We start from the raw sequence: 16,455 nt of genomic DNA, 5'->3' as shown, positions 1-16,455 counted from the left end.
ATATCTAAGCTCTCTTACAGACCTTAAAGTCAGTACATCTATTAAGCAAGTATTTTGGAAGATGACTTATTTTTTCAGACTTACAGGATCAGCATTTTTAAGTTCTTGTCTTGTCTATTCTATCATCATATTATTTCTCAGAATTGTCCCCTTCCTTCTATGCATACTACCATGCTTATTGTTGGAGAGAAAATGTGGGCATAGTGTGATGATGAATTATAGATTTTGAGAAAGCAGATTTGTAAGGAAAGAAACATAGATCAATCAGTCAGTCAATAAAGATTTATTAAGCACCTAGTATTTACCAGATCCTATGCAAAATGCTAGAGATGCAAAAAAAAGGGGGGGGGGTACAAAAAACAGTCCTTGCTCTCATGAAGCTCACAGTCTAATGGGGGAAAAACATCCAAAAGACCATGTGCAAATAAGTTCAATGGAAGAGAAACTGAGATAATCAACAGAAGAAAGACACTAGAATTAGAGGAGATCAGCACTTCCTGTAAAAAGTGGGAGTTCAGTTGGGACTTTAAAAAATCCAGGTAGGATCCCAGAGATTGATACTTCCAGAGAAACAACCCAGGAGGAACATACTCAAAAGTAAAATTCTGAAGACACTAGGGAAAGAATTCCAATGAGGAAGACAATGGGATTTGTCTAAAAAGACTTAAGCAGATGCACAAGAAACACCAATAAATTAAAATTTTTAAAAGAAGTATACAGAAGATAAAATAAATGCAAAACCAGATAACAGAATGAATAAAAGGTCCTTTAAAAATAGTATCAAAAATGATGAATGCATGAGGTTATGAATGGAAAAAAGCATTTTAAGTACTATGTGCAAAACACTGCACTAACTGTTGGGGATATCAATACAAAAGCATTACTTCAATCTGAAGGAACTCATATAATAATAAAGATGCATACAAAAAAGTGAAAGATGCATAATAAAAATGCATATAGAAGCTACACGTCAGAAGAATAGACCCCATGGTGATTAAGGTGTAGTAGCAAAACAGATGGTAATTTATCTTTCCATTGATAAAACCATATCTGTATCTGATATTGAACAAAAAATGCAGTGAACTTTGACACCAAGAGCCATGTATTCTGAGATAAGATTCTGCTATCTTTTCCAGATCTCCAGTAGTTGTGACTACTGAGGAGATATAAGTTGCAGCATCTTTAGAAGCAATTGACAGGTTAAATGTTCTCAAGAATTGCTAGGGGCCATGCTGTCAACAAGGTTCAGTCATCAGGATGAGTGGAGAGGATCATTGCTTTTTTTATGGATTTTAAGATTACCTATCATTCAGTAACAACTGATCTATCAATGGCAGTTGGCACTGTTGGTAGTGGGAGAGTAGGTCCCTTTTCATACAGGGCCTTGTCTTGCTGATGGCTTTGGGGGCCAGGATGGAAACAAGACCACACATCTAGGTCCTGTTGCTCTTGTTGGAGCTCTTGGGTTCATGGTTCTGGTCTATCTTCCCCAGGTTCTAAGGAATGGTTGAGGTGGTGGGGATGATATGACCCTGGTGGCATATGTCTCTTCTGCAGCTTAGAATGGGGTTAGCCTGTCAAAATGTATTGTTTATTTGCCTCCTAGTATAGCTATCATGGGAGAAAAAAAGACCATAGAAGTTCAAATTTACTTAGGGTAGATGGAATGGTGGTAACTTTTCATTTATTTGAAAAAGAATGCAGAGCTTCTCAATTCTTAGCTTCTATTTCCTCTGCAAAGGAGAATGACATTGCAAATGACAAAATATGACAAACAAAACAAGACAAAGAGTTGTTGCCCAAGAGACGTAAGCTGCCCTAAATGAATTTAAGTTACCTGGCCCAGGTGAATGACATCGTTAGATTCTGGAAGAATTGGTAGATTTGACTACTAAGTCACTTTTCAGTGATATTTGAAAGATATGAGAGAAGCAAAATTGTTTGTCCCCTTCTTCAAATAAATGAAAGGAACAAGGTCCACAAACTGTAGAACAGTGAGTCTAACTTTGATTCTGGGAGAAAATCTAGAATGGATAATTAAGAAGAAGGCTAAGGAAAAATCTGAAAGAGAAACGATTACAAAGTTTCAGCATTATTGTATCAAGAACAAGTCATTCTAAACTACATTTATTTTCTTTGCTGACAGGATTACTAATCTAATAAATGAGAATACTTTGGATATAGATTACTTAGATTTTAGAAAAGCTTTAGATAAGTTAGCTCACATTGTTCTTGTAGAGAAGATGGGGAGATATTGATTAGATGATAATATAATCATATGAATTTAAAACTGATAAAATGGCTGGACTCAAAGTGTATTTATTTATTAATGGATAAGTATTAACATGGCTGGAGATCTCCAGTAGAATATGCCAGTGGTCTTTGCATAGCCATATGTTCTTTAATATTTTTATCAATAACTTGAATAAAAGCATAGATGACACAATCAGTAAGTTTGCTGATGATACAAAGTAGAGAGGGATAGTTAACATACTAAATAATAAAGATAGCATTCAAAAGGATATGGAGAGGTTAGATCATTGGGACGAATCAAATAAAATGAAACTCAATAGGAATAAATGTAAAGTATTTAACTTAGGCAAACAAATTAACTTCACTAGTATAAGGTGGGGGAGGAATGTTTAGACAGCAGTTGTTCTGAAAAAAAATACCTTAAGGTTTTAGTGGATTACAAATTCAAGATGAGTCAGTGGTATAATATGGAAGCCAAAAAAAAAGAATGCAATTTTCAGCTATATTAAGTAATGAATTCTAGGAATAGGGAGGCAGTAACCCCACTGTATTCTTCCCTTATCAGACCCCATGTAAGGTATTGTATTTAGTTCTGAGAGCCACAGTTTAAGAAGAACATTGATAAACTGGAAAATGCTCTAAGAAAGGTGACCTGGATGGTGAAGGAATTTGAGTCCACTGTATACAAAGATCAGTTGGAATAAAAAATAGGGTATGTTAAGACTCAAAATAAGAAGACTTAGGGGCACTGGGAGGGGGACATGATAGTCGAGTTTAAGAATTTGAATGGCTAGCATATGAAGGAAGTATTGGAATTGTTCTGTGCCCCTAGAAGGCAGAACCAGGAGCAACAGTTTAAAGATACAAAGGGGTAAATTTTAGTTTCATGTCAAGAAAAACTTCCTAAGAAGTTTTGTTCCTGGGAATCTCCATGCTCTATCTTTTCCATTTGAACCACCTCATCTCTTCCTCCTTTCAACCAGAACATTGGATCCTGGGACCATCCTGTACTCAGTCATACTGGTTGAAATTCCCCTTATCTTGATGGATCTAGTCCTCCATCTCACTTCTTGGACATCTCCACACTATGTTGATTTCACTATCTTCCATTTCCCACCTCTCCTTTATGTCATATCTTCCTCCATTAAAATATAGGCTCCATGAGGGTGGAAACTACCTTGCTTGTATTTGTATACTGGCACTTAGTACAGAGTCTGGCACTTGTTATGTGCTTAAAAGATGTTCTGTGCATCTAAGAATTAGAACTTTCCAAAATTGGAATGAACTCTACAGAAGTGGTTCTGTCCTCTTCCTATGAAATCTTTAAGCTGAGGCTAGACAATCATGGGTAAGATATGTTCTAGTAGAGAATATTTTCATGTATGAGTTGGATAAACTAACTGCGGATGTCCATTGCAACTCTCAAGTTTGGGTAATCTATAACAATTCAGACCCTCATAACCTCTTGTCTGGACCTGATGATGCTATATATAGAGAGCTAACAAATTGTTATCCCTAAAGTATAGGTCTGACTACTCTCAAGCTCAAGTCTTCTGTGACTTTCTATTAAGTGGAAGATAAAATACTTTATACTTAAAGTCTTTAACAGTCTGGCTCTAGCCTATCTTTCTAGACTGATTGCACTTTACTCTCCTTCACATACTCTATGACCCAGAAAAACTAGTCTACTTGCTATTCCTTGTGCGTAACATTCCATTACCTGAATTTGTACTGGCTAAGAAACAGAAAGGTAGATCAATGGAACAAAGATATATAACTTAGAGCAGCAAATAAATATAGTAAACTTGTATTTAGCAAGTATAAAGACTTAAGATTTAGAGGTAAGAATTAATTCTTTGGTAAAAAAAAATTGTTGGGAAAACTGGAGAGCAGTATGGCAGAAACTAGGCATAAATCAATTTCTTACACCATTTACCAACATAAGTTCAAAATGGATACATGACCTGAATATAAAGAGAAATGTTACAAGAAAATTAGAACACGGAACATATTACTTATCAGACTTGTAGAGACAAACAATTTATGAATAAACAAGAGATAGAAAGCAAAGTTAGGTGTAAAGTGGATAATTGGATTACATTAAATTAAAAAGGTTTTGTACAAATAAAACAAATCTCTCTGTGCCAGTTCAAAGACTGTCCTCAATGCCTGAAATGCTTTTGACTCTTACTTTGCTTCTTGGAACAATGAACTCCCTTCAGAAATGTTTCCTGATTCTTCCAATTGTTATTGTCCTCTGAAATAACTTTGTATGTATTTTGCATGTAATGAAGACTAAAAGCAGAATAACCCTTCCTGGTTCCGGTGAACTATACCAGAAGTCTGAGATCTGATTCTAACCATGAAATCGCCCAGCACTTAGAGAATTTGGTGCTTCTGTATGGCATGCTTGAGTTATCCCTTGATCTTCTTCATCCACTGTGACAATGTCAAGGGATGGTATGTGGTGTCAGAAAAAGAGACAACTTCCATCTTATTCTCTTTGGCTTTGATTCTAGGTATATCACATAATTTCAGGACTTTTAATGAGGGGTGGAGAAAGGTTAGCCTTTTTCCATCCCAGTATCAGGGACAAAACAACTCTCCATTGAGTTAGCTTGTATCTGGACCCCTAGTTGCACTTACCCATTTTGTGTTTCCTTTCTTGAGTAGGTGACTGAGCAGCCACCTTAACATGGGTGTGTCCAGGCTTGCAGGTGACTTTGTGAGTTAGAAGGATCTAGAAGTTTTTTAGTGTAACTTTAATTACTAATAGTAGGGGTATCTTCTGAATCTAAGTCTTCGTCCACTAAGAAGAAGATTGACCTAAGCCTGACCATTTTACCAGCAGATATGAACTGGCAATTGTTTGGAAAGTATCAACCTGAGATGAAATGTAAGATCCCTAATTACTAATCCTATGTAATGGTAATGGGAATTTTAAGATTTGAATGTGAAGATCTTCCCTGCCCTTTAATAAACAAAATGTAATCACATTGACCCTGTGGTGGGAGGAGTTTGCTGAACAGGTGAAGCAGAAAGGGGTGGAGCAGGAAATGAGTCACAGCATTTAGAGCAGAGAGAGAAAGAGGATGCAGGTAAGAAGACAGATAGGTTTGTGTTTGTTTGTGGGATGGCCCAAGCAGGAGGAAGGTTTTGGGATAGTGTTGCTTCCTGCAGTGATAAGGTGTATTAACTTATTTGTTACTATGATGGATTTGGTTTTCTGATGTTGGAATTTGACTTTCTGGTGTCTGAATAAATGTTTTGCTTATGTCTTTTATATGGAAAGTCTGCTATATTTTGTGATTCAGAACTATGATGGCACATTCATAGTCACCATCAGTGCTATGAATATTGTCTTGGCGATACATCTTACAAGATGCTCTAGGTTCTTATGTGGCTTAAGTATCATCCTCCTAGCCATTTTTAACCAGTTATAAGTCAGTAAATCATGTCTTGTTTCTTGTTGGCAAAAGTGTGCTTCTAAGTGTCCTGTATTTAGTATTTCTTTTGTGTGTAGTAATAAGTTACCTGCCTCATACCTAATTTATATTGTACGTTGAGTTCCTCCTTTTAGGGGTGGATTTATACCATGGTCCTAAACCCATAATCTAATTTAAGTAAAACTGTCCTAAGGATGCCAGGATAGAAGACTTAATGAGATAAAGACAGTGAAAATAGAGAATTTAGGATTAAATTCAGTCCAAACTGCATGCATAGGTCTCCTTATAAGAACAAGCAGTAACACATTGCCCCCACTTCTGTGGGCCTAGATATAGCTGCTCTCAATGTTAGATGTATGTGCTCTATACTTATTTGTTAACATGTTCTACCCACAGTATCATGTATGGTCTTTGAGGGCAGGGGATATTTCATGCTTGTATTTGAATCCCGGCACCTAACAGAGCACATGGCACATAGTTACTAATTAATAAATGCTGATTGATTGGTTGATTTCAAAAAGCAATATCACAATTAAAGTTAGACTAAGACATAATTGTAGCAATGGCAGTTAGGTGACATGCTGTATAGGGGACTCAACCTAGTGTCCTAAAGACCAAAATTCAAATCCTGCTTCAGATATTTAATAACAGTGAGAACATGGACAAGGCACTTACCCTCCAGCTGACTCAACTTTCTCATTTGTAAAATGAGGATAAAATAACACCTAATTTCCAGGGCCATTGTGAAGATAAAATGAGATAATGTATAAAGAGCACTTTGCAAATCTTAGAGTGTGATAAATACTGGGTATTTTTTTATTTTTACTACTATATGATTTTTTTAAAGGATACTGAAATTATTCCTCTTTTCCTAGATAAATCCTCATTGCTCTTTCTGTCACTGATGCCTAAAGTATAATTTGGGATTCCTCCTGTTAAGTTGTTACCTAGTACCCCACATCAAAATTCAAATGTCCTTGGAATCCTTAATATTGAAATATCTGTTTTTGATACTAGATTTTTTTATGACATAAGAACTGTGGAGTAGAAGAGGGGCTAAGACATGAGCAGCCCTAAAAGTCAAGGGAACATTGTGTGTGTGAAAGGAAGATATTCAGAGCAGGAGCAAGTTGTTCAAAGAGAAGATAGAATAGCACCAGGGACAATAACCAGTTTTAAAATTTTGCTTAGATCCAGTTCTAAAACAACTATGGGGGCGGCTAGGTGGCGCAGTGGGTAAAGCACCAGGCCCAGAGTCAGGATGACCCAAGTTTGGTTCAGCCTCAGACACTTGACACCCACCCAAAAAAAACTAGCTGTGTAACCTTGGGCAAGTTACTTAACGCCAGTTGCCCTCCAAAAGGCAAAAAAAAAAAAAAACAACTATGGTACTTCCCAACATGCCCAATAATATTTGGGAAATAGTATGTGCTCTAGGCAGAATTCTGCCAAGAAATTTATGTATGATAGATTATACATATCTTCATTACTGATTTTTCTAAAGGATACTGAAATTCTTTTTGTTTTACCTGATTCATCAGTTGTTTTTCCTTCTAGTTGTAGGAATACTTCATTCAAAGTTGTCACAGAAACACCATAGTTTACAATCCCTTGATCATAACAGTTATCCAGATCACTGTAAAGGTCTAAAGAGTTACAGATTAAAAAAAATAATAATAAAATCAATTATTGCCTGATAATAAATACTACTCTTTTCAAAAATATTTAGCACAGAACAATTTGAAATAACTTTTGTGATAATCTGAAATGAAATGAAAACATTCATTCAATGCAAACTTTTCAAATGAAGTAATTTTATCCTTCATATCATTTGTGTTATTGTCAATCTCTGTTCAGATGTTAAACATTTATTTTCTCACTTTAAAAATTGTTTCTCATTTTAAATCCTTTTTAGATTCCATTTAAATTATTTTCAAGATTAAGTAGCTATCAGTCCAAATAACAATCAGCTTTTTGGAACCTTTCCTTAATTTTTTTCAGGAAGGAACTCTAGGTTAAAAGAGAGGGGGAATTGTTTGAGTGTCTGCTGAGAAATGTCTATTGTGTAAAAACAAAATATAAAAATTAATTTTTAAAATTGTCATGATAGAAGTCAAGAATTCTCTAAGATTAAGCTCAAATAAGAAAAAAAAACAGATCTGAAGAAGAGAGGTATTTAGTTTAATGATAGTTGGTATGCAATTGTTACAAATTAGAAGCAACTTGAATTCTTAACATCAAAAGGGAAAAATAATATGAGTCATCAGGCAGAGAAAAATCTCTAGTCAAAAAGAAAGTGCACAGAGTATATGAGACTGTGATCATTCTTTTCCGTTGTACTTCACTGAACAGAAATTTAGCGAAAATAACCTAAAGTTTTTCCTAGAATTGGCATGAAATAGTCCCTAGATATCTCTTTAAGGTAGGTAAAGGCATTTTAAACCCTGAAGGGGAATATTATTTTCAATTAACAAGAAATTAATTAATTTAAATTAACAAGAGAATCTTGTATAATAGGATATTAAGGTATTATAGGGGTGGCTATGTGGCGCAGTGAATAGAGCACTGGCCCTGAAGTCAGGAGGACCTGAGTTCAAATCCTGCCTCAGACACAACGCATTTACTAGCCATGGGACCTTGGGCAAGTCACTTAATCCCAACTGCCCTCCAAAAAGCAAAAAAAAACCAAGTATTACAGGTGAAAGGAAGCATTAAATGACTTTCTTTAAAGCAATGTAAGGAAAAGGATTAAGATTCATCAATGACTATTATTTATTCTATTGACATTTACTCCACATTAGTAAATGATTATAAGTTTAGGATATAGTTATAGTTAACTTTTAGATTCTGCCCTAAATTATCAATCACATTTAAAATTTTCCTAGTTAACAATTAGCTAATATTTGTGCTTTGTTCTTCTAAATAAAGAGTTCTATTCTCAAAGTAAAAGTATAATTAAGTGCAGAAGGATGCTAATATGTTTTTTTTTCAGTTATACAAGTCTACCAAAGCTCTTCAGACTTAGCATGGCATCAAACATATATTGCTAGACTCAAGTTCCAATTTTGCTTCTGTCACTTACTAGTTTGTGATCCTTGGCATGCCATTTAAACTCCATTGGCCTCTAATAACTCACTAGGACTTATCTATTAAGTTATAGATGAGTTGTGATCTGTGAAGGTAGAGGGAGTCTCCTCATTAGGACCTCCCCACACTGCCAAAATTACTTCTTCACATATTTGTGATCCTTCACATATTTGTATAACCATATCTATGAGAACCTTTGGTATACAAACCATGGATAACATTGTCCATGTTCCTTTTCTCGTTTAGTGCCACGTGGTCTGAATTTCAGGTATAGTAATTCTAGTAAGTAACCAGTTTCATGTGCCTTGTAAACCCAAACTTATAAAATGTCAGAAATTATTACATCAATTTTGATTTTTTCATTGTCATATCCATGTAGTAAATTACCTGGAAATTTATTTGTCCTTTCCAAAGGTAATGTATATACAAGTTTTTCCTCACTCTCTGAAGCTAATTTGGCATCAGGGATATGATGTTTGACAAGTGATGTTATTCTTTCTGGATCACATATCTCATTCCTATGCAAGCTGTGTTGGAGGGAAAAAGTAGCAAAATATATATCTCATTGCTTCAATGCTACTACCATTAAGATACATTTATTAGACACAGTGGTACTCAGTGTTCATGAACTGAATTAAATGTACAGTGTGTGCATGATATTTTACTAAGCATTTGAAACTACAAAGGAAGTAGAAAACATAATTTTTGCCTGGAAATGGCTTATCATCCTTTGGCAGAGACAACATACCTACATCTCTATATAGGTTTTCCATTCATTACGCTCTAAGACCATGCAGAAAAAAATCTAGTCCTTCTTTCATTGTACAGACCTTCAAATATTTGAAGACCACTATTATTTTCTTCCTACATTGTTCTCTTTTGCTTAAACATTTCTATTTGACTTCAACAAATCTTCATATGATGTGATCTCAAGGTCCTTCAGCATTTTAATACCCCTTCTCTGGATACTTACTAATTTATCAATGTCAGTCCTAAAAGGTGGCACCCTAAAATGAACAAAATACTCCAGATATTATCTGACTAGGGGATAGAAAAGTGGGATAATCACTTCTCTAGTCATGAATTCTGTCCCAATCTCAATGTGATATGAGAATAAATTATGTTTTTTATTCTCTCATCCTTATCCACCTCAGCTCTGTATGAATTTCTATGCCATATCTATGACTTCCACAAAATAGATGAAAGACTTTGTAAAAATGCTTTGCTAAAATCTCAATATATACTGCATTCCTTTTATCTAATAACTGTATTTATAAAAAGGAAATGAAATTAATATGGTATGATATATTTTTATAAAGTCACTTGAATAATAGGTTCTGAAATGATTTTTAAGAGCTAAAGTCAAATCCAATAATCTAGAAATCTCATACCCTACTCTCTTCCTCCTTAAAAAAATTGGAACCTTAGAACATTTAATTTTTTCTAAGACTACAGCCTTCCAATTCTCTTTCCAACTCTCCAGAATCTTTCAAAAATCATTGACAATGGATCGAGATAAAGTATGTATTTTTTCAATATAACAGGAACTCATCCAATGCCAATAGGTGTTCTTTAATTATTTCCCAATTTTTCTTGGAGGCATCCAAGCAGCAAACTAGTCAGAGTGCTGGACTTAGAGTCAGGAAGACCTGAATTCAAATACTGCTTTAGACACTTACTAGTTGCATAACCCTGGGAAAGTCACTTAAGTCCTTCAGCCTCATCTTCCTTATCTGTAAAATGATTATAAATATATTTATCTATTATTAATACTGTTATCTTAAATATCTATCCCTTATTTTCATTCTGACCTTTTAAGTCAAGGGTCATTCTTGTGGCAGAGAAAATATTAATAAGATAAGAACTGAGCAGCTCTGCCTAGAACCTTCACCGATACCTCTCAGAACCCTTAAAAAAGCAACAGATGTTGATTCAGCCCAGCCAGAGAATTAAACAACTGGGATGGGAGGCCAGTGTGTGTGACTGCATAGGTCTTAAGGAAAGGAGCCTGAAATCCAGCCAGGACCAATCCTGTCACTCCAGAAGTTATTTAGAACAAGGACCAATGCTAGTGAAACGTAAATCCCTCAATTAAGGAAGAGACTGAGCCAGCTTTATGGTGAAGCCCAAGGGTAAACACTATTGAAGAAAATTTCAGAAAATGAGCAATAGGAAAATAATGGGCAGGGCTGGGGTGGGGTGGGGGGAGCCGAGGGGGGGGGAAGAAGACATAGGGTTAAATGTACCAGATATTTCAAAAGGAAGAAAATTGTATTTGAAAACTAGATCACAACCAGACAAATCAGCAGAAAGTATACTAAAATTAGAAGAGAAGGTGAATACCAAAATATCCAAAAATTACAAACCTCTCCAAAAAAATATTGCAACAAAGAAAATTGAGTCAACACCTAATGAAACACAGAACACTATGGTTTTCCAAAAGATCATTAAACGTAGCAGGATGTTTCAAAAAAATTTAAAGAGAAATCAGAATCTTTAGAGAAGCTAGAAGGGATCCAATGACAGAATTTATGGCCTGCATGGTAAAAATAATTTAAAAAACAAAAATCCTGAATCCATAAGGGCAAGTCTTTCCAAAGAAGTATATAAGAGAACAACAGACTGCGAATACAAATATGTTAAAGGACAATCTGGAAGAAAAGGAAAAAAAAAAACAATCATGGTTTTTTAAAGTATACGTGATTTCTATGCAACCAAAAAACATCGATCTAGAAGACAGGATTTGTAGAAATAACTGAAGAATTATAGACCTCCCCAAAAATTGGTATAAGACAAAACATGGAAATGCAAGAAATAACATCAGAAAACTGACCAGAATTTCTGAATCTAGAAAAGAAAGCACCAATTGGAAGAATCTACAGATTACCTTCAGAAAAAAAAAAAACATAAAATATTTATACTTCAATCCCTAAGGAATAAAATGGTTAAATTTAACAATTACAATGACAAACAGCAAATTCTTCAAGTGACCAGTAGAAAGACATTCAAATATAAGAAAAAGGAATTCAATTATCATAATACTATTCTGCACCCACTGGAAACTCTAGAAGGGAATAGAATGATATATTACAAAAAAGCAAAGAAGCTCAAGATGCAATCTCAAATAACACACCCTGAAAATATGAGCTTACAAAGAAAAAATATGACCATTTGTTATAAGAGAAGTAGTTGAAGCTTTCTTCTGGGGGGAAAACCTCAAATGTGATTAGACTGTTCAACTTATTATTTAAATATAACTATCAAGAAAAATACAAGTAATAAAATAAATTACCCCCATTTCTAGGAAGCATTAAAAGAAAAAAAGCGTAAAGTTAAAGACTACTATGTGTTTTAAAAGAAATTAAAGGGAATATTCAGAAATTTCTTTCTAAAAGTACACAAGGGGATAAAGATAAAAGCAGAGTTTAAAGAAGAAAAAAGGACAATGGAGGAGCAAGCCCAAAGGACTGGGGCACTGAACAATATCTACTGAACGATAGAAAGTATAACCACCACCCCCATCAGTGTTTTGGTGGCATTAAATTGCAAAGTGGAAGGATGCATGAAAAAGGAAAGGGAAGGGAGCAGATAGAGGAGAATGTATGAGACATCTTCATCAAGTCCATGGATAAACAACAGAAGGAAAATAAGTCCTAAAAGTTTCATAGCAAGAATATGGGGGGCCAGGTGGTGCAGTGAGTAAGAGCGCTGGCCCCAGCATCAGGAGGACCTGGGATCAGTTCCAGCCTCAGATATTTGGCACCCACACAAAATAACTGGCTGTGTAACCTTGAGCAAGTTACCTAACCCCAATTGCTTTTAAAAATTAAAAAAAAAAAGAATAAGAATATGAGGAGAATTGGTGAGGTGGCAAAAAGAGTGATTGAAAGAGAAAGAAGACTGAAGAAAGAGAAGAAAAGGCACACAGAGTGCTCACTTCTGAGTGGTCAGCGCGTCCAAAAACAACACCCTACCACAAAAAAAAAAAAGGATAATCAAAGTTCTTAGGGACAATCAATAACCAGCAGGTTGGGAGAGCATGCACTCAAAGAAGAGATGCATCAGGGCACATGAAAAAGAAAGCGAACATGAAGAAGAGATTAGACCACACAATCTGGGGTACATGGAAATTTCTCCCATGGGGAAGTGCTTCTATCATTATTATTTCCCTGATGAATTGATGTTTTTTTTTAAGTGAATCACAACAGAAAAAAGCAATAAATGGGCAAGATCTATATAAGATAAACTGAAAGAAATAAAAATAACTATTAGAACTTATGTAATGGTAATGTAATTTGAATTTGAAGTCCCTTTGCATTGGCAAAGGTAACAGGTGCTTAGTACTTAGTAATTAATAAAGCCTCTGTTAAAGAAACAGAAGGTATGAACCCCTGTTGCTGACATAACAGGTAGGGGTTGGTTGAAACAAGAAGTACCTAATGCCATGTGTGTATATAAGGATAAGCCCTTTATATATATCTGGATCAGACAGATCTTCCTGGAGCAAGCTTAGTGGAAGCAGAAGCTGCTGCCACCAGGAGGTTGAAGAGGAAAGGCCCCCCAGGCTGGAGAGAATGATTTTTATTTTGGGAACCTAGGTAAAGTAATTTTGATTCTGGGAACCAGCTGGAACTTCAGCTGAGGAGCTGCTGAGTCTGAGGGCCAGCTGGAGCTGCTGGGAGCTGCCAAAGATGTCCAAGGGCCAGCTGGAGCTGCCTCAGATGGAGAAAGCATGACTGTGATGCAGGTACTTTGCATGAACCTGTTTGTGGCTTTGTTAAGCCTTAACTTCCCAGGAACAGAGACTGTGAAGGATTTACAACTTGATATGCAGAATTATATGCCAACAAAACTGAAAATGTAAAACAAAGGATTACCTTTAAAAACATAATAGAGAATATTAAAAGAATACCAAAAAGAAGTCTTAAATCTGAGAAAAAATATATAACTAGCTAAAAAATTCATATTTCTGATATGTTTATAGGAGAATTCTATTAATCTTTTAAAAAATGATTAATACTAATACTATTCAAAATATTTTCAAATTCTAAAAATACTCCACTGTACTTCTTTTATAAGACAAGTATAATTCTAGGTGTAAATCAGAGAAGAATAAAGCAAAGAAAGAGAACTATAGGTGAGTGTCATTACTCAACTCAAATTTTTAAATGAAATTCTTTTAGAGATCACAGAAATGTATCCAAGAAATCATGCAGGTGGAGCCAAATGGCAGAGTAAAAGCAGGAACTTGCTTGAGCCCCCACTCCAACCACCTCCAATACCTGTAAAAAAATTACTCTACACAAATTTTAGAGCTACAGAACTCACAAAACGACAGAGAGAAACAAATCTCCCACTGAAAGCAGCCTGGCAGGCCAACAGGAAGGGTCTATACATTGGGCTGGGACTCGAGCACAGTCCCATGTGGGCAAGGCCAGTGTGCCAGTGGCACAGACCAGCCAAAGCAGACTTCAGGGGACTGAATCACTGGCAGCTGTGGTGGTTTCCAGACTTTTCAACCCATAAACAACAAAGAGAAAGTAAAGAGTTAATAGTGAACTCTGTTGGAACTGGGTGAGAGAAGAATGCCCCAAGGCTGGTTGAGGTGGCAGTGACGGTTGCAGCTACTGCTGCATGGCTGCCTCCTGAGCTCCAGGCCTACAGAGTGTAGGAGGACCAAGTGACCATTCAGAAGGGAATTGCTATTGCTTTGCCCTGCTTGTATCTGGGTCAGAGTCTTAGGTAGTGGTCCTGGGGTGAGGAGCACTAGTGAGGCAAAGCTTGTGGTGGCTGTAGAAAGTGGACCCTCCTCATGGTTCTAAAAACAGCTCTGATAACACCTGCACAAAACCCCAGAAATTTGGGACACAGAACTCTCCACTCTGGAAGCAGAGTTCTACCATGGCAAAGAGTTCAAAAGTCAAGGAATTGACTGGCAAGATGAGCAAACAGAGGAAGCGCAATCCAACTATAGAATCTTTTTTGGGGAACAAAGAGGATCAATACATAGAGCCAGAAGAAGACAACAAAATCAAAACTCCTGAATCAAAAGCCTCCAAGAAAAATATAAATTGATCATAGGCCATGGAGGAGCTCAAGATGGATTTTGAAAATCAAGTAAGAGAAGTAGAGGAAAAACTGGGAAGAGAAATGAGAATGATGCAAGAAAATCATGAAAAATGAATCAGTAGCCTGTCTGAAGAAAATAACACCTTAAAAAATAGAGTAACTCAAATGGCAAAAGAGGTCCAAAAACCAACGAGGAGAAGAATGACTTAAAAAGCTGAATTGGCCAGGTAGAAAAGGAATTTCAATAACTCACTGAAGAAAATAATTCCTTCAAAATTAGATTGGAGCAAATGGAAGCTAATGACTTTATGAGAAATCAAGATGCTGTTAAACAGATCCAAATGAATGAATATATAGAAGGCAATGTGAAATATCTCATTGGAAAAATCCACTGACCTGGAATTATCCAGGAGAGATACTTTAAAATTATAGTACTACCTGAAATCCATGATCAAAAAAAGAACCAAGACATCATCTTTCAAGAAATTCTCAAGGAAAATTGCCCTGATATTATAGAACCAGAGGGCAAAATAGAAATTGAAAGAATTTAATGATCACCTCTTGAAAAAGATCCCAAAAAGAAAACTCCTAGGAATATTATAGCCAAATTCCAGAGTTCCCAGGTCAAGAAGAAAATATTACAAGCAGTCAGGAAGAAACAATTTGAGATTGTGGAAACACAATCAGGATAACACAAGATCTAGCAGCTTCTACATTAAGGGACTGAAGGTCTTGGAATATGATATTATGGAGGCCAAAGGAGCTAGGATTAAAACCAAAAATCACCTATCCAGCAAAACTGAGTATAATACTTCAGGAGAAAATGTGTATATTCAATGAGATAGATAGTTTTCCAGCATTCTTGATGAAAAAATCAGAGTTGAATAGAAAATTTGACATTCAGATACAAGAAGCAAGAGAATCATGAGAAGGTAAATAGGGAAAAGAAATCATAAGGAACTTATCAAAGTTGAACTATTTACATTCTTACATGCAAAGATAGTATTTGTAACTCATGAGATTTTTCTCAGTACAAGAATAGTTGAAGGGATTATATATGTATATATGTATACATGCATGTAAATGTATTTATAGGTGGGTGTGTGTATATATATATATATATATATATATGTGTGTGTGCATGTGTATGTTTGTACGCGTATAAATAGACAGTGGGCACAGGGTGAGTTGAATGTGAAGGAATGATATAAAAAATAAAATTAAGAGTTGAAGGGGGAATATATTGGGGAAAGAAGAGGGGCAGAGATAGAATGGGATGGATTATCTCAAATAAAGGAGAAGGGAGAAGGCTGTTACAATTGAGGGGAAGAGCAGGAAGGTGAAAGGGAATGAATCAACCTTACTCACATTGGATTGGGCTTAAAGAGGGAATAAACACACTTAATTGTGTATCTTACCCTACAGGAAAGTAGTGGGGAAGGGTATAAAAGGGGAGATGACAGAAAAGAGGGCAAATTGGGGAAGAGGGCAATTAGAAGTAAACACTTTTGAAAAGGGTCAGGGTCAAAGGAGAAAATAGAATAAATAGGTGGCAGGATAGGATGGAGGGAAATATAGTTATTCTTTCACAATATATGAC

The 16,455-nt window shown here is 35.7% G+C and overlaps 1 protein-coding gene across 7 annotated transcripts in view; it reads right to left on the bottom strand.

Moving 5' to 3' along the window:
• LOC138152591 (ATP-binding cassette sub-family A member 10-like) overlaps nt 1-16,455 on the bottom strand; it is a 159,126-nt gene that overhangs the window by 71,707 nt on the left and 70,964 nt on the right. For all 7 annotated transcript variants that reach the window (XM_069076546.1, XM_069076547.1, XM_069076545.1 and 4 more), the window contains 2 exons: nt 9,174-9,313; nt 7,229-7,345 (listed from right to left, as the gene is read on the bottom strand). In XM_069076546.1, the coding sequence (XP_068932647.1) occupies nt 7,229-7,345; nt 9,174-9,313 (257 nt within the window). The remainder of the gene's footprint in view (nt 1-7,228; nt 7,346-9,173; nt 9,314-16,455) is intronic.

Source organism: Petaurus breviceps, unplaced genomic scaffold, assembly GCF_028583685.1.
Source record: "Petaurus breviceps papuanus isolate PSGF00001 unplaced genomic scaffold, PetGlider_PUasm1.0 90925, whole genome shotgun sequence".
Classification (NCBI taxonomy): Eukaryota; Metazoa; Chordata; class Mammalia; order Diprotodontia; family Petauridae; genus Petaurus; species Petaurus breviceps.
The sequence above is the reverse complement of the archived record's forward strand: the minus strand, read 5'-3'. Positions and strand labels throughout refer to the sequence as shown.